This window comes from Salmo trutta, unplaced genomic scaffold, assembly GCF_901001165.1.
Source record: "Salmo trutta unplaced genomic scaffold, fSalTru1.1, whole genome shotgun sequence".
Lineage (NCBI taxonomy): Eukaryota > Metazoa > Chordata > Actinopteri > Salmoniformes > Salmonidae > Salmo > Salmo trutta.
In genome coordinates this window covers 317317-344881 of record NW_021822662.1, presented here as the reverse complement: position 1 = coordinate 344881, position 27565 = coordinate 317317, and the positions used below count along the sequence as shown (strand labels likewise).

Here is a 27565-nt window from a genome sequence, read left to right as displayed (position 1 = left end):
ACCGACAACAGCCAGCCAGCAACATAGTGAAGCCCACACCGACAACAGCCAGCCAGCAACATAGTGAAGCCCACACCGACAACAGCCAGCCAGCAACATAGTGAAGCCCACACCGACAACAGCCAGCCAGCAACATAGTGAAGCCCACACCGACAACAGCCAGCCAGCAACATAGTGAAGCCCACACCGACAACAGCCAGCCAGCAACATAGTGAAGCCCACACCGACAACAGCCAGCCAGCAACATAGTGAAGCCCACACCGACAACAGCCAGCAGCAACATAGTGAAGCCCACACCGACAACAGCCAGCCAGCAACATAGTGAAGCCCACACCGACAACAGCCAGCCAGCAACATAGTGAAGCCCACACCGACAACAGCCAGCCAGCAACATAGTGAAGCCCACACCGACAACAGCCAGCCAGCAACATAGTGAAGCCCACACCGACAACAGCCAGCCAGCAGCATAGTGAACCCCACACCGACAACAGCCAGCAGCAACATAGTGAACCCCACACCGACAACAGCAACATAGTGAACCCCACACCGACAACAGCCAGCAGCAACATAGTGAACCCCACACCGACAACAGAACACACTGGAACTCCTCCCCCAACCCTAGGAGATGAGCTGTTCTCACCTGACAGACAGATTCCTTCTTGGGGGCTCCTCCGTTGGTCTTCTTGGCCCCGTTGGTCTGGTCTATGCTGTCACTGGGGGACTCTGGACGCTCCTCAATGCCAGAACCCTCTGGCTCAGGACTGGCTGCTGCTCGCTTCCTCTTCTTGGTCTGGGAGGCTGCTAATTGGCTGGCTGAGTCCAGCCTCCTCTTCATGATTGGCTTTGTCTTCTCTGGTTCCTTCTCTGGTGATTTAGAACTAATGAATCCTTTAACTTCTGTCTCCGTTATCTTCCTGTTTCTCTTCTTCGTGGGGGCGGAGGAGTCTGCTGCCACAGCCTGAGGTTAGAGTTAGGAGAGGAAGATTCGACTCGTCATCATGAACATCTAAAAAGGCAACAGACTGGCAGTGTTTTCCACAAGTACATGGAGTAGCCAGCTAGAAAAAGGGTCCAGACAGGTTAACACTAACACTAATAGACAAGAACCGCGGGGGCCAGCTTGGTTTTGGTGGCCTCCAGTACATTCTAATACCTTGATTCCATCCAAAATACACAGCTAAATTATTTAATGCTTTAACTGAGTTTACTTCCCAGAAAAAAAGCTAATCCTGCAGGGTCTAATTTTGTCTTATCTTGATTATTTTCCAGTCCTGTGGTCAAGTGCTGCAAGGATAGACCTGGTTAAGCTGCAGCTGATGGGCTGTGTGTGTGTGTATCGTGTGTGTATTGATGTGTAGTCTGCTCGTGTGTGTGTGTGTGTGTGTATTGATGTGTAGTCTGCTCGTGTGTGTGTGTATTGATGTGTAGTCTGTTCTTGTGTGTGTGTGTATTGATGTGTAGTCTGCTCGTGTGTGTGTGTGTGTATTGATGTGTAGTCTGCTCGTGTGTGTGTGTGTGTGTGTATTGATGTGTAGTCTGCTCGTGTGTGTGTGTGTGTGTATTGATGTGTAGTCTGCTCGTGTGTGTGTGTGTGTGTATTGATGTGTAGTCTGCTCGTGTGTGTGTGTGTGTGTATTGATGTGTAGTCTGCTCGTGTGTGTGTGTGTGTGTGTATTGATGTGTAGTCTGCTCGTGTGTGTGTGTGTGTGTGTATTGATGTGTAGTCTGCTCGTGTGTGTGTGTGTGTGTGTATTGATGTGTAGTCTGCTCGTGTGTGTGTGTGTGTGTATTGATGTGTAGTCTGCTCGTGTGTCTGTGTGTATTGATGTGTAGTCTGCTCGTGTGTCTGTGTGTATTGATGTGTAGTCTGCTCGTGTGTGTGTGTGTATTGATGTATAGTCTGCTCGTGTGTGTGTGTGTATTGATGTGTAGTCTGCTCGTGTGTGTGTGTGTATTGATGTGTAGTCTGCTCGTGTGTGTGTGTGTGTATTGATGTGTAGTCTGCTCGTGTGTGTGTGTGTGTATTGATGTGTAGTCTGCTCGTGTGTGTGTGTGTATTGATGTGTAGTCTGCTCGTGCCTTTTTTAATTGATGTAGTTCTTGTCTATTAGTGTTTTGTAGTACGTCATGTTTCATGTGGACCCCAGGAAGAGTAGCTGCTGCTTTATCAACAGTTAATGGGCATCCTAATAAAATACCTCAAAGACCAGATTGGAACAATGCGTGGTATTGAGTAGAAATACATGACTTTACAATTTAAATTACAGAATATTTAGGAATTCAGTGCATTGTTCATTATACCTAGTCAGTTGAATACCTTCAACTGAAATGTGTCTTCCACATTTAACCCAACCCCTCTGAATCAGAGAGGTGCTGGGGGGCTGCCTTAATCAACATCCACGTCTTCGGAGCCTGGGGAACAGTGGGTTAACTGCCTTGCTCAGGGCCCGGGGAACAGTGGGTTAACTGCCTTGCTCAGGGCCCGGGGAACAGTGGGTTAACTGCCTTGCTCTGTTTACCTTGTCAGCTCTGGGATTCAATCCAGCAACCTTAAGGTTACTGGCCCAACACTAACCACTAGGCCGCCTGCCTCTAACCACTAGGCCGCCTGCCTCTAACCACTAGGCCGCCTGCCTCTAACCACTAGGCCGCCTGCCTCTAACCACTAGGCCGCCTGCCTCTAACCACTAGGCCGCCTGCCTCTAACCACTAGGCCGCCTGCCTCTAACCACTAGGCTGCCTGCTGGTTACTGGCCCAACACTAACCACTAGGCTACCTGCCGCCCCCATGTGGTCTAGGCCTATATCATGAAGACTATTTTCTAACCTGTCTTCGAGATTAAAGTATTATTTGAAGTTTTACTGAAAGATATGAATTGTCACAATGTTTGTTGTTCAAATTACGTATTTGATTAAAACAGTGAAGAGCCGACACTGCTGGCCTTCTAGGCAGAGTTGAATAGAAAAAGCCACATCTCAGACTGGCCAATAAAAAGAAAAGATTAAGATGGGCAAAATAACACAGACACTGGACAGAGGAACTCTGCCTAGAAGGCCAGCATCCTGGAGTCGCCTCTTCACTGTTGACGTTGAGACTGGTGTTTTGTGGGTACTATTTAATGAAGCTGCCAGTTGAGGACTTGTGAGGCGTGTTTCTCAATCTAGACACTAATGTACTTGTCCTCTTGCTCAGTTGTGCACCGGGGCCTCCTACTCTTTCTATTCCGGTTCGAGACAGTTTGCGCTGTTCTGTGAAGGGAATAGTACACAGCGTTGTACAAGATCTTTCTTGGCAATTTCTCACATGGAATAGCCATAATTTCTCATAACAAGAATACTGACGAGTTTCAGAAGAAAAAGTTTTGTTTCTGGCCATTTTGAGCCTGTAATCGAACCCATGAAAAATGCTGATGGTCCAGATACTCAACTAGTCTAAAGGACAGTTTTATTGCTTTAAGCAGATAACAGTTTTCAGCTGTGCTAACATAATTGCAAAAGTTTTTTTTTAATGATCAATTAGCCTTTTAAAATGATAAACTTGGATTAGCTAACACAACGTGCCATTGGAACACAGGAGTGATGGTTGCTGATAATGGACCTCTGTACGCCTATGTAGATATTCCCTTAGATTTAAAAAAAAAATCGTTTCTAGCTACAATAGTAATTTACAACATTAATGTCTACACTGTATTTCTGATCAATTTGATGTTATTTTAAAGGAATATTTAATTTTTTTGCTTTTCTTTCAAAACAAGAATTTCTACGTGACCCCAAACCGGGAGTGTATACACAGCCACGTTCTGTTCATGCTCCCTACACCCAGCCACGTTCTGTTCATGCTCCCTACACCCAGCCACGTTCTGTTCATGCTCCCTACACACAGCCACGTTCTGTTCATGCTCCCTACACACAGCCACGTTCTGTTCATGCTCCCTATTATACACAGCCACGTTCTGTTCATGCTCCCTATTATACACAGCCACGTTCTGTTCATGCTCCCTATTATACACAGCCACGTTCTGTTCATGCTCCCTATTATACACAGCCACGTTCTGTTCATGCTCCCTATTATACACAGCCACGTTCTGTTCATGCTCCCTATTATAAACAGCCATGTTATTTTCTAATTACTGTGTGTGTGTAGCCAAGTTATTTTTATTCCTCATGTCATTATTTCTATTTAATAATATCTTTAACTCTGCGTTGTTGGAAACAGACCCGTAACTAAGCATTTTACTGTTAGTCTACACCCGTTGTCTACAAAGCATGTGACAAATCAAATTTGATTAAAATGGCCTACGCACCACGACTCAAAGAAAATAAATGAATTTGCCAGAAAACTAGGCTGTTGATTGACACATCATTCGTTACCACTTACCATTGTAATGTATGCGCAAATTCACTTGATGAAGGACCCCCACAGGTACCAGGAGGTGGAACAGACTGTCAAACCGGCCGTGTCCCCTGTCATTGCTCGCTTTGTGACCGACAGGTGACTTTCCTCTCAATAGATCGCTAGGAGATGCATATCGTTCATTCTAGCAGGAGAGGGCTCAACTTAAATTTTCTGACTACCGAATTTAAACTTTTAAATGAAAAGTAGCCTGGTTAATATGAAGTGGAAAAAGTATTACCGGCTGTTTAGCCGACAACCAGTACGAATGGAAAACAGCGATCATACTGGATACACGTTTCATACCGTATAATAACTCACCTTCTGTTTGGCACCAACTCCACGTATCTTCAACCAGTACGAATGGAAAACAGCGATCATACTGGATACACCAACATTTCATACCGTATAATAACTCACCTTCTGTTTGGCACCAACTCCACGTATCTTCTTGGGTTGTTGGTCCTTGTCCTCATCGATCTCTAGAGCTTGTTTACCAGGCAGCTGCTTCTTCTGAGGATCCTTCTTACCTGGAAACAAGTTAGAGGCCAGATTGTGATGAAACTACAACTGACGGACCCTCATGGGAAACATTCACCTGATCAGTAGAGACTCAGTGGAACTAACGGCAAGTATCAACAACAACTTTTCACCTTTAGGTTCTGCCTTTAGCTGTTCTTTAACGGGACAGGTCTTGGTACCTTTCTTAGCTAGGAGGAAAACCGACATGTTAGCTGACATTTTTACAAAACTAAATAATACCCTATCTATAACTGACGATATGTTGATATGACCCTAACTTACCTATAGGTGCATGTGACAGGGTTTCTAGCATGTTGGTAGTCAAGGCAACCCCTTTGGACCTTTTCCTCCCTGTCTTGGCAGGTAGTTGAGGTTTCAGTTTGGACTTCTGTTTCTGCGGTTCAAGTAGTTCAGTCTCTGAGCTAGGGGAGACAAGATCCTACAAACAACAACTTCCTCAAAATAAGAACACAAAAGAGTGAAAACAGTCACTTTCTAAACAATACATTTGGCCTGTAAATAACAGTATATCAGTCCCTTCCAGGATTCCCATGATTGTGCGATCGCATAATTCAATGCAAAAATCAACCAATCAGCGCATATTAATATATTACCAATCCCCGCTGAAAGAATCAAGGTGAGTGGCATTTTGATCAAACTTTTACTCCGCTAATCTTGGCTTTACTAGGGTGGTCGGCACTCTGTTCTCCCCAGTGTCTATGGAGAGCGCTGCTCAAAGCACGGAGTGCTATTTGCCAGCATTGCCGTTTTAACTTTTTAGTGACAGGGGGCAAATTAAACTGACGTGCCCAAATTAAACTGCCTACTACTCGGGCTCAGAACGAAGGATATGCATATTATTAGTCGATTTGGATAGAAAACACTGACGTTTCTAAAACTGTTTGAATGATGTCTGTGAGTATAACAGAACTCATATGGCAGGCAAAAACCAGAGAAAAAAAATCCAACCAGGAAGTGACTTGTAGTTCTATCTAATCCCTATTCAAACTACAGTGTCTGTGGGGTCATTTTGCACTTCCATTGGCTGTCAACAGCCTTTAGAAACTTGTTTCATCCGTCTACTGTTACTGGGCAGAGAATAGGAGCACAGTCAATCAGTGGACTGCCTGGGACCAGTGAGTTGTTTACTGCGCGGGCACGTTGGCACGCCTCTCCTTTTTGCTCTGTAATGAATACGCTATTGTCCGGTTGGAATATTATCGACGTTTTATGTTAAAAAGACCCTAAGGATTGATTGTAAACATCGTTTGACATGTTTCTATGAACGGTAATGGAACTATTTGACTTTCGTCTTTGGTTCTGCGCTCTCGCGTTATGCCTTTGGATTAGTGACCTGAACAAAAGGGAGGTATTTGGACATAAATATGGAGTATTTCGAACAAAAAGAAAATTTCTTGTGGAAGTGGGAGTCCTGGGAGTGCATTCCAACGAAGATCAGCAAAGGTAAGATTTATTATACTAATTCTGAGTTTAGTTGACTCCAGAACTTGGCGGGTGTCTGTATAGCTTGCTTTGATGGCTGAGCTCTGTACTCAGAATATTGAAAAATGTGCTTTCGCAGAAAAGCTATTTTGAAATCTGACACAGCGGTTGCATTAACTAGTATATCTATAATTCTTTCAATAACTGTTGTAAAGTTTATCAATGTTTATGATGAGTATTTTTGTAAATTGATGTGCTCATTCACCGGAAGTATTTGGTGGGAATACATTTTCTTAACATCATGCGCCAATGTAAAATGGGGTTTATGGATATAAATATGAACTTTATCGAACAAAACATACATGTATTTTGTAACATTGAGTCCTGGGAGTGTCATCTGATGAAGATCATCAAAGGTTAGTGATTCATTTTAGCCGTATTTCTGTTTTTTGTGATGCCTCTCCTTGCTTGGAAAATGGCTGTGTGGTTTTTCTTGTCAAGGTGATGTCCTAACATAATCTAATGTTTTGCTTTCGCCGTAAAGCCTTTTTGAAATCGGACACTGTGGTTAGATTAAGGAGAATATTATCTTTAAAATGGTGTATAATACTTGTATGTTTAAGACATTTTAATTATGAGATTTTTGTTGTTTTGAATTTGCCGCCCTGCTATTTCACTAGCTGTACCGCGGGTGGGACGCTAGCGTCCTACATAGCCCATACTAGTTAAACTCTAAAACTTAACACGGATCACGAAAGAACAATCTTTCCCTTATGACTCTTTCAGAAAGAAAAAAAATAAATCACAATCCCGTGCTGATAGCAAGCCCCAAGCCTGATGGAGAGGAGAGGTGTGAGAGAGTGGGAGGGTCATCCCATGCTGATAGCAAGCCCCAAGCCTGATGGAGAGGAGAGGTGTGTGAGAGTGGGAGGGTCATCCCATGCTGATAGCAAGCCCCAAGCCTGATGGAGAAGAGAGGTGTGTGAGAGTGGGAAGGGGAGGGTCATCCCGTGTTGATAGCAAGCCCCAAGCCTGATGGAGAGGAGAGGTGTGTGAGAGTGGGAAGGGGAGGGTCATCCCGTGTTGATAGCAAGCCCCAAGCCTGATGGAGAGGAGAGGTGTGTGAGAGTGGGAAGGGGAGGGTCATGCCGTGTTGATAGCAAGCCCCAAGCCTGATGGAGAGGAGAGGTGTGTGAGAGTGGGAGGGTCATCCCATGCTGATAGCAAGTCCCAAGCCTGATGGAGAGGAGAGGTGTGTGAGAGTGGGAAGGGGAGGGTCATGCCGTGTTGATAGCAAGCCCCAAGCCTGATGGAGAAGAGAGGTGTGTGAGAGTGGGAGGGTCATCCCATGCTGATAGCAAGCCCCAAGCCTGATGGAGAGGAGAGGTGTGTGAGAGTGGGAAGGGGAGGGTCATCCCATGCTGATAGCAAGCCCCAAGCCTGATGGAGAGGTGTGTGAGAGTGGGAAGGGGAGGGTCATCCCGTGCTGATAGCAAGCCCCAAGCCTGATGGAGAGGAGAGGTGTGTGAGAGTGGGAAGGGGAGGGTCATCCCGTGTTGATAGCAAGCCCCAAGCCTGATGGAGAGGAGAGGTGTGTGAGAGTGGGAAGGGGAGGGTCATGCCGTGTTGATAGCAAGCCCCAAGCCTGATGGAGAGGAGAGGTGTGTGAGAGTGGGAGGGTCATCCCATGCTGATAGCAAGCCCCAAGCCTGATGGAGAGGAGAGGTGTGTGAGAGTGGGAAGGGGAGGGTCATGCCGTGTTGATAGCAAGCCCCAAGCCTGATGGAGAAGAGAGGTGTGTGAGAGTGGGAGGGTCATCCCATGCTGATAGCAAGCCCCAAGCCTGATGGAGAGGAGAGGTGTGTGAGAGTGGGAAGGGGAGGGTCATCCCATGCTGATAGCAAGCCCCAAGCCTGATGGAGAGGTGTGTGAGAGTGGGAAGGGGAGGGTCATCCCGTGCTGATAGCAAGCCCCAAGCCTGATGGAGAGGAGAGGTGTGTGAGAGTGGGAAGGGGAGGGTCATCCCGTGTTGATAGCAAGCCCCAAGCCTGATGGAGAAGAGAGGTGTGAGTGGATTATGACGGAGCTGTTTGTTCAGGAAAATAAACACAATTGAGCACTTTAGATGTTTCTAATTGTTGTTGTTGTTTTCTGCTTGAAATCATCCTAAAACAGAGCACACATGACTTTTTATTAATTTATATAAAATTAACGTGGGAAAAAACATAGCAAAATGTATGGCAGGATTTCAGAAAAGCTGCCGCAAAAATCAAGCATTTTTTTGCCGCAGAAATCACAAAAGTGTTGCGAAATCCTGGAGGGACAGGTATATAGACCATGAAAATGATTATAGTTTATCCAGACCTGAGAAGGCATCTGTGTTTGTCCTTTATGGGAGACCAGGACTTTAGTCTTCGTAGTCGTTTTCTTTTTCAGTGTTGAAGTGGTCTGCTTCCGTTTCCCTTGTTTCTCAGTTTCATCTGTTGTTCTGGGGCCGCCGCTCTTCTTTTTCTCCAGTGAAGTGCTGCAGTCTGTGGGGGTGGGCTGGACCGGGGGACTGGTTGGACTGGGAGACAGGAGAGTCAGCCTGGATGGCTCCTGGTCCGGTGTTTGGGCCTTTGTCTGCTCTGGTCCAGGGTCGGGGCCAGGCTCAGCAGTGTAGGGGTCAGGGCCGGGGCCAGGCTCAGCGGGGCCGGGCTCAGCGGGGCCGGGCTCAGCGGGGCCGGGCTCAGCGGGGCCGGGCTCAGCCAGCAGGCGGGGGTTGAGGTGTGGTCCATCAGTATCGTAGGTAAAGGTATACCTGGCCAGGCGTTCCTCCAGGGCCAGGCTGGCAGCTTCCTTGGCCTGAGTGATGCCCACCACCCACTGGGCATGGAGCTTCCTGGGTATGGAAGAAGTGGAACTCTGGGGACAGAGGACAGTAAAACTCAGAACTACTAGTAAAGGACAGCAGAGCTCAGGCCGACAGCAGAGCTCAGGCCGACAGCAGAGCTCAGGCCGACAGCAGAGCTCAGGCCGACAGCAGAGCTCAGGCCGACAGCAGAGCTCAGGCCGACAGCAGAGCTCAGGCCGACAGCAGAGCTCAGGCCGACAGCAGAGCTCAGGCCGACAGCAGAGCTCAGGCCGACAGCAGAGCTCAGGCCGACAGCAGAGCTCAGGCCGACAGCAGAGCTCAGGCCGACAGCAGAGCTCAGGCCGACAGTGATGACATTGCTAGAAAAGGTACATTTCCTGAAGAAAACTTGAGTAATTGAGTGGGGGTTTAAGGTTACTGTACCTTTCTGTGGACGACCCGGGAAGATGGTCGTTTGTTGCCATGGCAGAGCTCAACATATTGCTCCTCCCTACTGAAGGAGGCCATGTTCTTCTCAAAGATGTAGCCCCTCTCCGGGGTGTTCCCAAAATACTGGACGTGGTACAGGATGCCAGACGTATGGCTGTTAATTGCTAAAAAAAAGTTAAATTAGAACTTCTGTGCAAAAATATTCCACTGGTCACTATTACCATCTAAAACATGCTTTCTAATGTCTCTTTTCAATCTAACCAAACTGTGTGTATAAGGACTTGGCAGGTAGTCTGTTCTGTTATGTGTTTTTACCTTTGCGTTTGAGGTGTGTGTTGAGTTCTGGGTCGGTAGAGACCATGCAGGGCCACCATGGGTATCCTGACACCTTGGTCCACACCACATCACCCACAGAGAACACTGTATGGACAGGGAGCTCCTCCTCCTGGCTCTGATCCACCAGAGGACTGGCCTGCTGTATCTGAGAGGAACAGCATGCTGTCAGAAACCTCAATATTAACACTGAGGATCAGGAGGACTCTCAGAAACAAGGACTCACAAGGAGTGTATAATAAAGTTCTATTGAATCACAAAGACTGACAGGCACAAGTGACACTCTATGGTCAACCATTCATTTGGTCAGGGTCCAGCCCATAGAGATACAACAGTTGTTTTATGTCAATGATCTGGCCTTCTGTGTATTGAACTATAGAACCCAGCCCCACCTGTTGTGGTGCAGCAGTGCCTTCCTCTGACTGGCTGGCAGCTGACACCTCCACAGGAACTGGGTCATGGTTAGAGGAAAGTTTGTGCAGAGGTTTGGGTTTGATGAGTCTTCTCTTCCTCCCTGCCCTACTGGCTGGAACCAGGAGGCCCTCAGTAGGCAGGTTGGGCCCCTCTCCACAGAACGCCTCGAAGCGCGCCGGCTTCCCCTTGGACACCATCTTGGTGATCTTCAGTTTAATCTCGGGGGAGGCGGCCTTCCTCTGGGGGCTGGGGTGGGAGGAGGGGGCCTCAGCACCCTTCAGGATGGGGGGCTCGGGGGGGCACAGCTTGGGCAGCTTGTCCTGGTCTCCGTTCAGCATGCGGGACGTCAGGTCCTTCAGCCTCTCATGACTATGACCATGGGAGGCCATATTGTTTAGAACACTGTCCTGGAGCGTCACGGCCAACTGGGCAGCTGCCTTGTCCATCAGCAGGGCCGGGTCCGCCCCCAGGTCCCCCCCACCCCGACCCTTCCTCCCCCCCAGGGGCTCAGACGGCTGCTTCATGCTGACTGGGTTGAGGGCCTCTGGCATCGAGGGCAGAGACCTCCCCTTACTGGTACTGTCCATCCCAGACCGTCCCTTACTGTCCATCCCATCTAACTCCAGCCTCACTCAGCTACAGCACAGAGGGGGAAGGAGATAAATAATGAATTACACTTTATGGTCCAAAGCCCTCGCATCTTCCAAACACACTTCCACTTTAAAGTCTGATTCAATAGGCATCAATCTGATTATTACATTACTCATCATGTTGTTGTCAAGTAACTTGACAATCAAAATCATACTTACACTAACTCTTAATTTAATGGAAATATATAAGGCATTCTAGATTTCACATTGCATATTTTATGGCAGCCATTAATTTTTTAAAGTGTGTATTGTCAGACTAATGGAAGAGTCAGGACTTTTTCCTAAGAGTCGAGAATGACAATACTGAGCATTCAAACAAGCTTGATCTACAGGTGAAAAACAACATTCACAACTGCACCTGTTCTGAGTGGTTTAGCAATGCATGTTGGAGCAAGGGTGATGCAGAAAGTCTAACTCAACACTCCAATATAACAAAACAATAGTGCAAACAAATAGTCAGTGAAAATGCACAGGCGGATATATCAAACACTGGACTGAAAGCTGATAAAGCCGCGTCATTAACGCACTAAGATGGCTCCACATTCAAATCTGAACAGTGCAAATTAGCTAGTAGTACAGTTAGCTACTTTGATAACATGCTGACCAACTACTAGCTGTAGTATCTGATACGCACTGAGTGGACACTTTGTTACAGTAAATGATGTCAAATGTAGCAGTCAGAAAAATTAGCTCGCTAAGCACTCTATAGTAGTTGGCCTGCTTACTACTGCAATGTCCCAACATTGAATGAATGGCTAGTACAGGCAAGGAACAGCTAGCTAGCTCGCTAACCACATGCAATGTGTAACAAGCTAACAGTAACGCAGCCAGCATCGCCGACCGTGAAAAGCCGCGGAAACTTGAGACAGTCTAGCTAGTTAACATACTTCACCAACAGAAAAATGTAGACATTGTCAATCACAAATTACGAATAAATAAAAGTCAATACACTTTTTTTTCTCTAAGTCTCACTCTTTAGGAATATGGTAACATATTTCCCATTTTGAGATACTGACACGACAACAATAACGAATTAGTTAGCTAACTGGTTTAACTTGGCTAGGACTGGGTTACGTTAATGGCCAAGGTTAGTTGCAGATAGCTAACGTAGCGTCAACTAAACCGTGTCATATGAAAAATACAGAATGGCAATGTTCTGTTAGCTACTTCACATAATGAAATGAGTCCGAAAATGATTTAAATTAACCGACGCTCAATGACACTAGCTCCCGAGTTAAGTTAGTTAGCTAGAGGAGCTAACTGGCTAGCTAGCCACCATTCAAAGTTAGCTAGCGACGTGCCAACTTGCCTGACATGCGCAGCTACAGCTAGCTAGCTAACGTTACATTGCTAGCTAACTCGCTATGTTAGAAGAGACAAGTTTATTCAAAGATGACCACGCTCGCCTTGTCCTCCCATAATTGTAGTAATGTGTTAAATTACCTGTTGAATTTCTCGAATAGTTATCAAATTTGAAAATAGTCTGTTTGAATCATCTTGAAAACGCCGATTTCATTCAACTTGAATCAAAGCTTGCGGGAAACTCAACCCAATCAGCGCGAAAAATACTCACTTCCGATTGGTTGGGAGGAGCGACGAGTTTAACCGGTCCTTTCAAAAATGTCTGCGCTATTTGAGATCCTTAGGACGTTTACATTTTAAATGGTGACGGTCAGGTAAGGGTTATAGTAAAGGTAGGGGTCGGAGTTAAAGAAAAAATATATATATATTGTGCTTTTCTGTGTTTTGTCGTAAAAAGATAGAAGGAGATACAACTTTTACAGATGCACCATTGAGAGCATCCTGTCGGGCTGTATCACCGCCTGGTACGGCAACGGCACCTTGAGAGCATCCTGTCGGGCTGTATCACCGCCTGGTAGGGACGGCAACGGCACCTTGAGAACATACTGTCGGGCTGTATCACCGCCTGATACGACAACGGCACCTTGAGAGCATCCTGTCGGGCTGTGTCACCGCCTGGTACTGCAACGGCACCTTTCGCAACTACAGGGCTCTCCAGAGGGTGGTGCGGCCCAACACATTACCGGGAGCACAGAACATCTATAGCACCCGGTGTCACAGGAAGGCCAACAAGATCATCAAAGACCACAGCCACCCGAGCCACTTCTATCTCAAGGCCAAAATAGCCACCACTAGCTGTCACTAGTCACTGTCACTAGCCGGCTACCACCGGGTTACTTTACCATGCACCTTAGAGACTGCTGCCCAATGTACATAGTCAGGGATTTTTGTTGTTGAAATTTAACTAGGCAAGTCAGTTAAGAACAAATTCTTATTTACAATGACAGCCTACCAGGGAACAGTGGGTTAACTGCCTTGTTCAGGGGCAGAACGACAGTTTTTTACCTTATCAGCTCGGGGATTCGATCCTGCCGCCCCTCACTGGTCGCTTTAATAATGTTTACATAGTGTTTATACCCACTTCATATTGCTGTAATATACTATTCTTCACATATAATACATATTCTATCCATATACTGTCCATATTGTCAATACATCCCATCACATATGTATGACTCCTTGAGAAAATAAAGGTTAGATAAATACATTTAAATATATTTATAATCTGGACTCCGACATTGCTCGTCCTAATATTTATGTTTCTTAACTCCGTTATTTTACTTTAGATTTGTGTGTATTGTTGTGAATTGTTAGATACTACTGCACTGTTGGAGCTAGGGGAAAAAGCATTTCCATACACCCGCAATAATCTAGAGGCGAAAGAAACGCGCACCTATTAGAATAAAGGAGAGCCGCATTCTCCAGGAGCTCAGATGCAAAAACATTTGTCCAACGTTTGGACAGACAAGCTGTCTTCATCAGGGTATAATGACAAACACTGCGAGATGACTCATTTATATAGTGTCAGAAGACACACACAGGGGTCTGTAATCATGGCCAGGTGTGGCCTGATATCATATATTAAAATAGCATACAAAAAACATAAATGGATAGCGTACGAAATTAGATACAATTTGGCTACATAAGCCTACAAACATTTACAATAGCAAAATAACAATAATCACAAGAACGGCTTCAGATCAAAGTCTACGTTGAGACCAAAATTACAGATCCAGGCAGCCTGCCGTTTTAACAATAAATTGTCGAGGTCACCCGGTCTCCTAGGGAGGGTGACATGGTCGATGCTGATATAACGTAGAGACGAGGTCACCCGGTCTCCTAGGGAGGGTGACATGGTCGATGCTGATATAACGCAGAGACGAAAGCGAGTGGTTTTCTTCCAAAAGGTGGGCTGCGACTGGGTAAGTCGAGTTTTACCACCTAATGGTGCTACGATGCTCCGAGATACGTACTTTCAATTGTTTTACCCACATCATTTACCACAAGGACAAGTTATAAGATAAATAACTGCCTTAGTGGAGCAGGTGATAACACCTTTGATTGGGATCTGTGTCCCTGTTTGGGGGTGTTTGAAGGATCTACATTTATAAGTGCCATTGCATTGAGCACAGTCGTTACATTTGTAGTTTCCATCCAGTAGGAGCGCAAATAGACGTTGTTCAGGGATATCTTGGGGTGGTAAATCCTCTGAGGTTTCTGCCACGAGAGAATACGACCAAGGGAAGGTCTGAAAACACATTACCGATACTATCGTCGGATCTTACAGCGTGCCTCTGTGAACGATTCCCTTCATTTGTTCAGAGCGCTTTGAATAGCGGGTAGTTACAACGCAAGAATGCTTCAATGGCAATATTAATCTGACCATTTTTGTACCCCCTCTCCTTGAATTTTCTTTGAGTCTCAGCTATATTTCTGAACGAAGTCGGATTGTTTTTTACAAATTCTTTTGATTCTACAGAATTGGCTGTAGGGCAAACTGTTTTCAAGGGAAGTGGGTGACAACTATCAGCCCTCAACAAACTGTTACGATCAGTAGGTTTCCTGTAAAGATCAGTGGGTTTCCTGTAAAGATCAGTGGGTTTCCTGTAAAGATCAGTGGGTTTCCTGTAAAGATCAGTAGGTTTCCTGTAAAGATCAGTAGGTTTCCTGTTACGATCAGTAGGTTTCCTGTAAAGATCATTAGGTTTCCTGTAAAGATCAGTAGGTTTCCTGTTACAATCAGTAGGTTTCCTGTTACGATCAGTAGGTTTCCTGTAAAGATCAGTGGGTTTCCTGTAAAGATCAGTGGGTTTCCTGTAAAGATCAGTGGGTTTCCTGTAAAGATCAGTCGGTTTCCTGTAAAGATCAGTGTATAGAACATTATCTTCACACAAGATCAGAATATCAAGAAACTGATTTGAAGGGTGTCAGATTGCACAGTAAATCTCAGATGCTCAGAACAGGAGTTAAGAAAAGCATGGAAAGCTTGGAGCTGTTTTGCATCCCCCCTCAATAGAACAAAAATATAATCAATATACCGTTTCCAAATAACGATGTTAGGCAAGAAAACATTTTTAAGAGGATTGAAAATAGACTGTTTCTCCATGTAACCCACATACAAATTAGCATAGTTGGGAGTCATGAGGAATCCCATAGCAGTACCCTTCTTCTGAATAAAGAAGTCATTTAGAAACATGAAATAGTTATGTGTGAGTACTATTTCAGCCAATGTTATAATGCAGCACTGGAAGGTAGTTCATCAGGGTCATGTTGCAGAAGAAAATGTTCCATAGCTTCAATACTGCCCTCGTGTGGAATATTTCTGTATAGTGACTCAACATCAAACGTAACTAACAAAGTATTCATTCTCAGGGAGAGGATCAAGAGATTCAATAATAGAGATCATGCTAGTGGTGTCCTTTACAATGTTTCTAAAAAACTTAAACATGTCTACTTTAACATCAAAATCGTTGCACTGAGTTGTAGGCACAAAATATAACCCTTTATTAAACAAGGAGATATGGACAGGGCTCAATATCTTGCTTGATAAATTAAAAACACTCAGTCCCGTGGGTTCTGGGACCGTGTGAACGGTCTCCTCTGCCTCTGGTAGTCGTTTCTTCTTACCCCGTCGGGTGCGGCATCTCGTCGGTGCCCGCGGCCACATCCGCCCTTCCATCGGCCCACACCAGCACTGACAGAAATCACCTGTGCGCTGTCCCAAGGATGGTTCTTTATGCCACCTGAGTCCCCGTGGAACACACGCTAAATATATGTGTGCGAACTGTTTCCAATAACATCATCGGTGTGCATCGTGATTTTAACACATTTTTAGTATGTGTTGCATACTAATTACCAAGTAATTGTCTACTAATTGGTTTGTGATGTCATTGGAAACACTTATCTTCCTCTATCTATTTTACCACAAAACATAGAAACGCCCATTTTCACATTTGTTGAAGTTGGGATGGTCCTGGAAATGATGGAAAAGGTAGGGATGCCCCAAGAATCCCAGATAGCATTGCCCTGTTCAAAAACCGACCTTTGTTAGTTATCTTCATGGGTTCTCTGAAGAATATCAAAATAATTATTTTGACTCCATGGCATTGTTGAATATTAATTTCTGATTGGCCTGAAGGCCATTCTAGAGCGTGCATTATTTCCCTATAATGCACGCTATAATTCAATTACTTTCAATTCCAAGATGGCGTAGCAGTCAGGTGTCTGTTTTGTTTGTCTTGTCCCATCCCGTGTATATATCGTTTTCTTCCTATATATTTCGTACATATTTTGAATCTCAATTTCCATCTATAGACTGAACATACTCTCCTGCAACCCGCCTCACCCAATGTGGTACGGATCAGAAGCTGCCCAGCTAACTAGCTAACTAGCTAGTAGTCAGTTAGCCACTGCTAGCGGTCATCACCGTTAACTCGGACATCAGCCAGCCTCAGCCCGGTCAATTCCTGCCAGTCTGCACAGCGCGATATCAACCCAGAGCATATTGGACTGCTTTTTCTCTACCAAATCTCCAGATTCCTACCGCAAGCTCTGAACCTTTACGCCAGATCATCGCAGCTAGCTAGTTGCTATTTGAGTGGCACCTCCTGGCTAACGTCTCTGTCCCGAAGCAAGCACCAGTTAGCCTGGAACTAGCCTCGAGCTAGGCCTATCTCCCGGCTAGCCGACGAGATCCCTCAGACAATTCCTGGGTTTCAATACCTATTTTGCCAATTGGCCTGGACCCTTTGCTGCAGACACGGAGCCCTGCCGATCCATCACGACTTGTCTGCCGACGTAATCCGTCCAAGGGGGTTTCAACAGGCTCTTCCGTTGCAATGTCCCCCTGAGGCCCATCTACTAGCCTGCTAACCCTGGCCTGCTGTTTGTCTGAATCATCGTAGAGTCTCCAGCGCTGCTCAATATGCCTTAGCTAGCCCTTGTGTTCCACCCCTCACAAATGGAGTGACCTCACCTGGCTTAAATGGTGCCTCTAGAGTAGAGGTTGACCGATTATGATTTCTCAACACCGATACCGATTATTGGTGGCCCAAAAAAGGCCGGTGCCGATTAATCGGCCGATTTGTTTTTTGCTTATTTATTTATAATAATGATAATTACAACAATACTGGATGAACACTTATTTTAACTTAATATAATACATCAATAAAATCAATTTAGCCTCAAATAAATATTGGAACATGTTCAATTTGGTTTAAATAATGCAAAACAAAGTGATGGAGAAGAATGTAAAAGTGCAATATGTGCCATGTAAGAAAGCTAACGTTTAAGTTCCTTGCTCAGAACATGAGAACATATGAAAGCTGGTGGTTCCTTTTAACATGAGTCTTCAATATTCCCAGGTAAGTTTTAGGTTGTAGTTATTATAGGAATTATAGGACTATTTCTTTCTATACGATTTGTATTTCATATACCTTTGACTATTGGATGTTCTTATAGGCACTTTAGTATTGCCACTGTAACAGTATAACTTCCGTCCCTCTCCTCGCTCCTACCTGGGCTTGAACCAGGAACACATCGACAACAGCCACCCTCGAAGCAGCATTACCCATGCAGAGCAAGGGAAACAACTACTCCAAGTCTCAGAGCGAGTGACGTTTGAAACGCTATTAGCGCGCACCCCGCTAACTAGCTAGCCATTTCACATCGGTTACACCAGCCTAATCTTGGGCTTGAAGGGGTGGGCATAATTTGTGGAACGTTCCAACAGGAATCTGTTCCAAAAAACATAAAGTAAAAGGTTGCCAACCAACAACGCATACAAAGTAGCAACGCATACAAACCTAGCTAACTAGCTGCCGAATAGGCATCAACTCACCACGTAGCTTATTCTTAATGTTTGTCCATAGTCAACCAGAATGAGGACAGACATTTTTCGGAATAAACGTGATCAGTGAAAAACGCTATGAAATAGACCACTCACTACCCGGTATCTTATTCTGCCGCTATACAACTTTGTATGCATTGTTTTTTGGCAACCTTGTTATTTACGAAGTTTTTGGAATAGATTCCTGTTGGAACGTTCCACAAATTATACCCACCCGGTTTGAAGTCATAAATAGCTTGAAACACAGCGAAGAGCTGCTGGCAAAACGCACGAAAGTGCTGTCAGAATGAATGCTTACGAGTTATGTTATGTCAATGTTATGTCAACGTTATGTCATAATTACGTAAAATGTTGGCAAATTAGTTCGCAACGAGCCAGGCGGCCCAAACTGTTGCATATACCCTGACTCTGCGTGCAATGAACACTAGAGATGTGACACAATTTCGTGTTAGCAGGCAATATTAACTAAATATGCAGGTTTAAAAATATATACTTGTTTATTGATTTTAATGAAAGGCATTGATGTTTATGGTTAGGTACATTGTTGCAACGACAGTGCTTTTTTCGCAAATGCGCTTGTTAAATCATCAACCGTTTGGCGAAGTAGGCTGTGATTCAATGATAAATTAACAGGCACCGCATCGATCATATGCAACGCAGGACATGTTAGATAAACTAGTAATATCATCAACCATGTGTAGTTAACTAGTGATTATGTTAAGATTGATAGTTTTTGATAAGATAAGTTTAATGCTAGCTAGCAACTTACCTTGGCTTCTTGCTGTCCTCGCGTAACAGGTAGTCAGCCTGCCATGCAGGCTCCTCGTGCGTTGGATTGGATTAGTAACCGGAAGGTTGCAAAAACGAATCCCCGAATCCCCCCTGAACAAGGCAGTTAACCCCCGTTCCTAGGCCGTCATTGAAAATAAGAATGTGTTCTTAATCTGACTTGCCTAGTTAAATAAAGGTGTAAAAAAAAATTACAAAAAAAAATTGGCAAATCGGTGGCCAAAAATACCGATTGTTATGAAAACTTGAAATCGGCCCTAATTAATCGGCCATTCCGATTAATCGGTCGACCTCTACTCTAGAGACAAAACCTTTCTCATCGTCACTCAATGCCTAGGTTTACGTCCACTGTACTCACATCCTACCATACCCTTGTCTGTACATTATGCCTTGTATCTATTCTTCCGTGCCCAGAAATCTGCTCCTTTTACTCTCTGTTCCGAACGCACTAGACGACCAGTTCTTACAGCCTTTAGCCGTACTCTTATCCTTCTCCTCCTCTGTTCTTCTGGTGATGTAGAGGTTAACCCAGGCCCTGTAGCCCCCTGCACCACTCCCATTCCCCAGGCACTCTCATTTGTTGACTTCTGTAACCGTAAAAGCCTTGGTTTCATGCATGTTAACATTAGAAGCCTCCTCCCTAAGTTTGTTTTATTCACTGCTTTAGCACACTCCGCCAACCTGCATGTCCTGGCCATGTCTGAATCCTGGCTTTGGAAGGCCACCAAAAATCCTGAAATTTCCATTCCTAACTATTACATTTTCCGACAAGATAGAACTGCCAAAGGGGGCGGAGTTGCAATCTACTGCAGAGATAGCCTGCAGAGTTCTGTCATACCATCCAGGTCTGTGCCCAAACAATTCAAGCTTCTACTTTCAAAAATCTACCTTTCAAGAAACAAGTCTCACCGTTGCAGCTTGTTATAGACCCCCTTCAGACTCCATTTGCGCCCTGGACACCATATGTGAATAGACCGCCCCCCATCTATCTTCAGAGCTCGTACTGTTAGGTGACCTAAACTGGGACATGCTTAACACCCCGGCCATCCTACAATCTAACCTTGATGCCCTCAATCTCACACAAATTATCAATGAACCTACCAGGTACAACCCCAAATCCGTAAACACAGGCACCCTCATAGATATCATCCTTACCAATTTGCCCTCGAAATACACCTCTGCTGTTTTCAACCAAGATCTCAGCGATCACTGCCTCATTGCCTGCATCCATAATGAGTCTGCGGTCAAACGACCACCCATCATCACTGTCAAATGCTCCCTAAATCACTTCAGCGTGCAGGCCTTTCTAATCGACCTGGCCGGGGTATCCTGGAATGATATTGACCTCATCCCGTCAGTAGAGGATGTCTGGTTATTCTTTAAAAGTGCCTTCCTCACCATCTTAAATAAGCATGCTCCATTCAAAGAATTTAGAACCAGGAACAGATATAGCCCTTGGTTCACTCCAGACCCGACTGCCCTTGACCAGCACAAAAACATCCTGTGGCGTACTGGATTAGCATCGAATAGCCCCTGTGATATGCAACTTTTCAGGGAAGGTAGGAACCAATATACACAGGCAGTTAGGAAAGCTAAGGCTAGCTTTTTCAAACAGAAATTTGCATCCTGTCGCACAAACTCTAAAAAGTTCTGACAAACTGTAAAGTCCATGGAGAATAAGAGCACCTCCTCCCAGCTGCCCACGGCACTGAGGCTAGGAAACACTGTCACCACTGATAAATCCACAATAATTGAGAATTTCAATAAGCATTTTTCTACGGCTGGCCATGCTTTCCACCTGGCTACCCCTACCCCGGTCAACTGCCCGGCACCCCCTGCAGCAACTTGTCCAAGCCTCCCCATTTCTCCTTCACCCAAATCCAGACAGCTGATGTTCTGAAAGAGCTGCAAAATCTGGACCCCTACAAATCAGCCGGGCTAGACAATCTGGAACCTCTCTTTCTAAAATTATCTGCCGAAATTGTTGCAACCCCTATTACTTGCCTGTTCAACCTCTCTTTTGTATCGTCTGAGATTCCAAAAGATTGGAAAGCTGCCGCGATCATCCCCCTCTTCAAATGGGGAGACACTCTAGACCCAAACTGCTACAGACCTATATCTATCCTTCCCTGCCTTTCTAAGGTCTTCGAAAGCCAAGTTAACAAACAGATTACCAAACATTTCGAATCCCACCGTACCTTCGCCGCTATGCAATCTGGTTTCAGAGCTGGTCATGGGTGCAACTCAGCCACGCTCAAGGTCCTAAACAATATCATAACCGCCACAGATAAAAGACCGTACTGTGCAGCTCTATTCATCGACCTGGCCAAGGCTTTCGACTTTGTCAATCACCACATTCTTTTCAGCATACTAAACAGCCTTGGTTTCTCAAATGACTGCCTCGCCTGGTTCACCAACTACTTCTCTGTTAGAGTTCAGTGTGTCAAATCAGAGGGCCTTTTTTCTGGACCTCTGGCAGTCTCTATGGGGATACCACAGGGTTCAATTCTCGGCCCGACTCTCTTCTCTATATACATCAATGATGTCGTTCTTGCTGCTGGTGATTCTCTGATCCACCTCTACGCAGACGACACCATTCTGTATACTTCTGGCTTCTTTGGACACTGTGGACGGTTCTGACTTAGAAAATGTGGACAACTACAAATACCTAGGTGTCTGGTTAGACTGTAAACTCTCCTTCCAGACTCACATTAAGCATCTCCAATCCAAAATTAAATCTATAATCGGCTTCCTATTTCGCAACAAAGCATCCTTCACTCATGCTGCCAAACACCCTCGTAAAACTGACTATCCTACCGATCCTTTACTTCGGCGATGTCATTTACAAAATAGCCTCCAACACTCTACTCAACAAATTGGATGCAGTCTATCACAGTGCCATCCGTTTTGTCACCAAAGCCCCATATACTACCCACCACTGCGACCTGTATGCTCTTGTTGGCTGGCCCTCGCTTCATACTCGTCGTCAAACCCACTGGCTCCAGGTCATCTACAAGTCTTTGCTAGGTAAAGCCCCGCCTTATCTCTGTTCACTGGTCACCATTGCAGCACCCACCCATAGCACGCGTTCCAGCAGGTATATTTCACTGGTCACCCCCAAAGCCAATTTCTACTCAACAAATTTATTTACTGCCTTTCCTTCCTGTTCTCTGCTGCCAATGACTGGAACGAATTGCAAAAATCGCTGAAGCTGGAGACTCATATCTCCCTCACTAACTTCAGAGCAGCTCACAGATCACTGCACCTGTACATAGCCCATCTCTAAACAGCCCATCCAACTACCTCATCCCCATACTGTATTTATTTATCTTGCTCCTTTGCACCGCAATATCTCTACTTGCACATTCATCTTCTGCACATCTACCACTCCAGTGTTGAATTGCTATATCGTAATTACCTCGCCACTAGGGCCTATTTTATTGCCTTACCTCCCTTATCTTACCTCATTTGCACACACTGTATATATACACTTTTTTTCTCCTGTATTATTGATTGTATGTTTGTTTATCCTATGTGTAACTCTGTTGTTTGTGTCGCACCGCTTTGCTTTATCTTGGGCAGGTCGCAGTTGTAAATGAGAAATTGTTCTCAACTAGCCTACCTGGTCAAATAAAAATAATAAAAAACCTCTGCACTTAGCAAAATAGTGCAGTCTGCACTGCTATTTTAGTTTTTAATCTGACTATTTTACTATTCGCTTATTGATTTCATTTATACTGAACAAAAATATGAATGCAACATGTAAAGTGTTGGCACCATGTTTCATGAGCTGAAATAAACGATCCCAGAAATTGTCCATACGCACGAGAAGTTTATTTCTCTAAAATGTTGTGCCCAAATTTGTTAACATCCCTGTTAGTGATTTCTCCTCTACCAAGATAATCCTGCCACCTGACAGGTGTGGCATATCAATAATCTGATGAAATAGCATCCGACGCCGACAGAGATGGCCGACAGAGATGGCCGCCTCGCTTCGCGTTCCTAGGAAACTATGCAGTATTTTTTTTTTTTATGTGTTATTTCTTACATTGTTACCCCAGGAAATCTTAGGTTTTATTACATACAGCCGGGAGGAACTATTGGATATAAGAGCAACGTCAACTCACCAACATTACGACCAGGAATACGACTTTCCCGAAGCGGATCCTCTGTTTGGTCCACCACCCAGAACAATGGATCGGATCCCAGCCGGCGACCCAAAACAACGGCGCCGCAGAAGGGGCAGACAGAGCGGTCTTCTGGTCAGGCTCCGTAGACGGGCACATCGCGCACCGCTCCCGAGTTTACTACTCGCCAATGTCCAGTCTCTTGACAAGGTAGACGAAATCCGAGCAAGGGTTGCCTTCCACAGAGACTGTAACGTTCTTTGTTTCACGGAAACATGGCTCACTCGAGACACGCTATCTGAGTCGGTACAGCCACTTGGTTTCTTCACGTACAAGCATCTCTCTGTTAAGAAGAAGGGCCGGGGTGTATGCCTTATGATTAACGAGACGTGGTGTGATCATAACAACATACAGGAACTCAAGTCCCTTTGTTCACCTGACCTAGAATTCCTCACAATCAAATGCCGACCGCATTATCTACCAAGAGAATTCTCTTCGATCATAATCACAGTCGTGTATATTCCCCCCCAAGCAGACACATCGACGGCCCTGAACGAACTTAATTTGACTATGTAAACTGGAAACCACATATACTGAGGCTGCATTTATTGTAGCTGGGGATTTTAACAAGGCTAATCTGAAAACAAGGCTCCTTAAATTTTATCAGCATATCAATTGCACGACCCGGGCTGGCAAAATCCTGGATCATTGTTATTCTAACTTCCGCGATGCATATAAGGCCCTCCCCCGCCCTTCTTTCGGAAAAGCTGACCACGACTCCATTTTGTTTCTCCCAGTCTATAGACAGAGACTAAAACAGGAAGCACCCGTGCTCAGGTCTGTTCAATGCTGGTCCGACCAATCTGATTCCACGCTTCAAGATTGCTTCGATCACGTGGACTGGGATATGTTCCGCATAACATTGAACAACAACATTGATGAATACGCTAATTCGGTGAGCGAGTTTATTAGCAAGTGCATCGGTGATGTTGTACCCACAGCGTCTATTAAAACATTCCCCAACCAGAAACCGTGGATTGATGGCAGCATTCGCGCAAAACTGAAAGTGCGAACCACTGCTTTTAATCAGGGCAAGGTGACCGGAAACATGACCGAATACAGACAGTGTAGCTATTCCCTCCACAAGGCAATCAAACAAGCTAACCGTCAGTATAGAGACAAAGTGGAGTCGCAATTCAACGGCTCAGACACGAGAGGTATGTGGCAGGGTTTACAGTCAATCACGGATTACAAATAGAAAACCAGCCCAGTCGCGGACCAGGATGTCTTGCTCCCAAGACAGACTAAACAACTTCTTTGCTCGCTTTGAGGACAACACAGTGCCACTGACACGGCCCGCTACCAAAATCTGCTGGCTCTCCTTCACTGTGGAAACACTGTTGCTTTTATGGATTTTGTCTTGTTGCTTTTTGTCCTATGTTGCTCTGCGTGTGCTCACTGTTCATTGATTGTCTGTATTGTAATTGTTTTTAATAACCTGCCCAGGGACTGCAGTTGAAAATTAGCCGGCTGGCTAAAACCGGCACTTTTACTGAAACGTTGATTAATGTGCACTGTCTCTGTTAAAATATAAATAATCTCAAACTCAAATTGTTGCATGTTGCGTTTTATTTTTGTTTTGTGTACTTATTTCAGCTATTTGAGTTTGTGATTAGATTTAACGTAGCTACAAAGAGCTGTGGCTCAAAGCAGCCTCATAAACATTTTCAGTCAGACATTCACGGTCGCCATACAGAGTTGAGATATCTAGCCAACATTTTTAATTGAATAACATAGCTTGTTAATGTCAGAGCTATAACAATTTGACACGTTGGCTTTGGAAAGTACAAATGCATACTAGTGGTAGTCATGGCTCCTGCTGGAGAGTCGACACATTCTGGGAAACAACATCATCCCACTGGCTTCTTCTCTGGTGAGCTCTCATTGGCTATCGCTGAACACCGTTCTCAAAACCTGTCGTTGCACATATCACACTACAAGAGTATTGCAGATTGTGTCTGGGACTGCTCAAAGACGAGATTGGTATTCCTTAGATTGCGCGTCTGACCCGCTCATATTAAATGAGCATCGGTGACGATGTGGAAACAATGTTGATTCAACCAGTTTTTGCCCAGTGGGTAGTTTATTTTATAGATGTTTTATTTGAGACATTTTTTTGTCACGCTTCAGGAGCATTTCTGTTATAATTTGGTTTTCCAACCCACTGGATTTCTACTTTTATGAATGGAATGATTGTAGGTGTACTTTCACTTCTACTATGCAATCAGCAATTAGTACAGGGAGGTTTTCACCTCTGCTAGGCATTTAGCAATTAGTGTTAGTACTTCAGTCTCCCCTGGTTTTCTCAGCGGCAGCTGTAAGTGGCGGTCTTGTCGTAAAACTAAGACTGTCGCCGAAACAAGACAGTTCTGCCTTCAAAGAAGGCTCCACACCCCTCTCGAGTATCTTACCTAGTTATTTACAGATGATCTAATTTTGCTCTTTTGTAGCTTTGTCAACTATGTGTGTGTTTTCTTTTGTAACAGGATTTTTATTGGAATTTCACAATTTTCACCCATATTAAGAGAGACAAAGCAAAAATCAGCACTCACTTACACATACATACATACATACATACATACATACATACATACATACATACATACATACATACATACATACATACATACATACATACATACATACATACATACATACATACATACATACATACATACATACAATTGAAGTCGGAAGTTTACATACACTTAGGTTGGAATCATTAAAACTCATTTTTCAGCCGCTCCACAAATTTCTTGTTAACAAACTATAGTTTTGGCAAGTCGGTTAGGACATCTATATCCACAGTAAAACGAGTCCTATATCGACATAACCTGAAAGGCCGATCAGCAAGGAAGAAGCCACTGCTCTAAAACCGGCATAAAAAGGCCAGACTACGGTTTGCAACTGCACATGGGGACAAAGATTGTACTTTTTGGAGAAATGTCCTCTGGTCTGATGAAACAAAAATAGAACTGTTTGGCCATAATGACCATTGTTATATTTGGAGGGAAAAGGGTGAGGCTTGCAAACCGAAGAACACCATCCCAACCGTGAAGCACGGGGGTGGCAGCATCATGTTGTGGGGGTGCTTTGCTGCAGGAAGGACTGGTGCACTTCACAAAATAGATGGCATCATGAGGGAGGAAAATTATGTGGATATATTGAAGCAACATCTCAAGACATCAGTCAGGAAGTTAAAGCTTGGTCGCAAATGGGTCTTCCAAATGGACAATGACCCCAAGCATACTTCCAAAGTTGTGGCAAAATGGCTTAAGGACAACAAAGTCAAGGTTTTGGAGTGGCCATCACAAAGCCCTGACCTCAATCCTATAGAAAATGTATGGGCAGAACAGAAAAAGTACGTGCGAGCAAGAAAGAATTGCTACACCTCTACTTCTGGATGTAAATGATGAGAAAAACACTTGACCAAACCCCCCTTGTTGCAATTTCAGATGCTCCTTATCTTCCAAATGAGTTTCTTGCAACAGAGCAATATCAATATTTTCTTTTTCAAAAAATACAGTACCTTTTTCCATTTAATGGAGTTATGGCTCCCTCTAATGTTCCATGTACATACATGCAGTCTGTTACCTGCCATTGCACTTTGACCAATCAATATCCAGACTGAATCCTACTGTAAAGATGGGGTGTTACCTTCTCCCATGTGTTGAACTCTCATCAGTCTCACCGAGCATAAACAAGCGATATGAACCCTGAACCATACTAAACCCAAAAATTAAACGTGGAAAGATCCAAAAGGGGTTTTCCCACTAGTTAACATGCAGGGGATTTCAACTCTCCAATGTAGACTCTTAAGTCCGCATTGCCACTCAATAGCCTCATCCTTTATATATGTGGAAATGAAAATCAATAGAACAATATGGAGTCTCTTCCACATAAAACCAAGCCTGGGCATCAATACAGATTCACACATATCTCAGTCTGAGCTACGGCGGCAGTTACTTTAGCAAGAAAAATAATACCGATACGAATATTACTGAACAGGAGCACGTGAGAACTCACCCCACTGCTTCATGATCAGATTCAAATAAAATAAAAAGTTACCCAATGCTGCGGAGGTGCAGCTTAAAGTTATTTACCTGAGAGAGTCAATAAACGCAGCAGCCTCTTCAAGTGTGTAGAGTTATTTAGGCGATCCGTTGACCATAATCTTCAATGTGGCCGGGTACAGCAGTGCGTAGTCCATCTTCATTCTCTAGAGTCGAGCTTTCACCTCATCAAACGCTTTGCATCTTCGTACAACCGCTGTGGCATAATCATTGAAGAATGAGACCTTTGGACCTTTACGTTGACTACCGTCAGAACCGATGCTTCTGG

General features: G+C 44.7%; 1 protein-coding gene across 2 annotated transcripts in view; it reads right to left on the bottom strand.

Moving 5' to 3' along the window:
- LOC115183110 (histone-lysine N-methyltransferase NSD2) overlaps positions 1-12610 on the bottom strand; it is a 54565-nt gene extending 41955 nt beyond the window's left edge. Inside the window, exons 1-9 of one of the 2 annotated variants that reach the window (XM_029744447.1) lie at positions 12482-12610; positions 10367-11024; positions 9957-10122; positions 9636-9805; positions 8723-9262; positions 5198-5354; positions 5047-5103; positions 4814-4923; positions 641-958 (exon numbers count right to left, since the gene is read on the bottom strand). In XM_029744447.1, coding sequence (XP_029600307.1) covers positions 641-958; positions 4814-4923; positions 5047-5103; positions 5198-5354; positions 8723-9262; positions 9636-9805; positions 9957-10122; positions 10367-10999 — 2151 coding nt within the window. In that variant the 5' untranslated portion in view covers positions 11000-11024; positions 12482-12610. Of the gene's footprint in view, positions 1-640; positions 959-4813; positions 4924-5046; positions 5104-5197; positions 5355-8722; positions 9263-9635; positions 9806-9956; positions 10123-10366; positions 11025-11396; positions 11894-12481 lie in introns of those variants that run through there. The other variant, XM_029744448.1, reaches the window with a different exon arrangement.
- Between the last annotated feature and the right edge of the window lie 14955 nt (positions 12611-27565).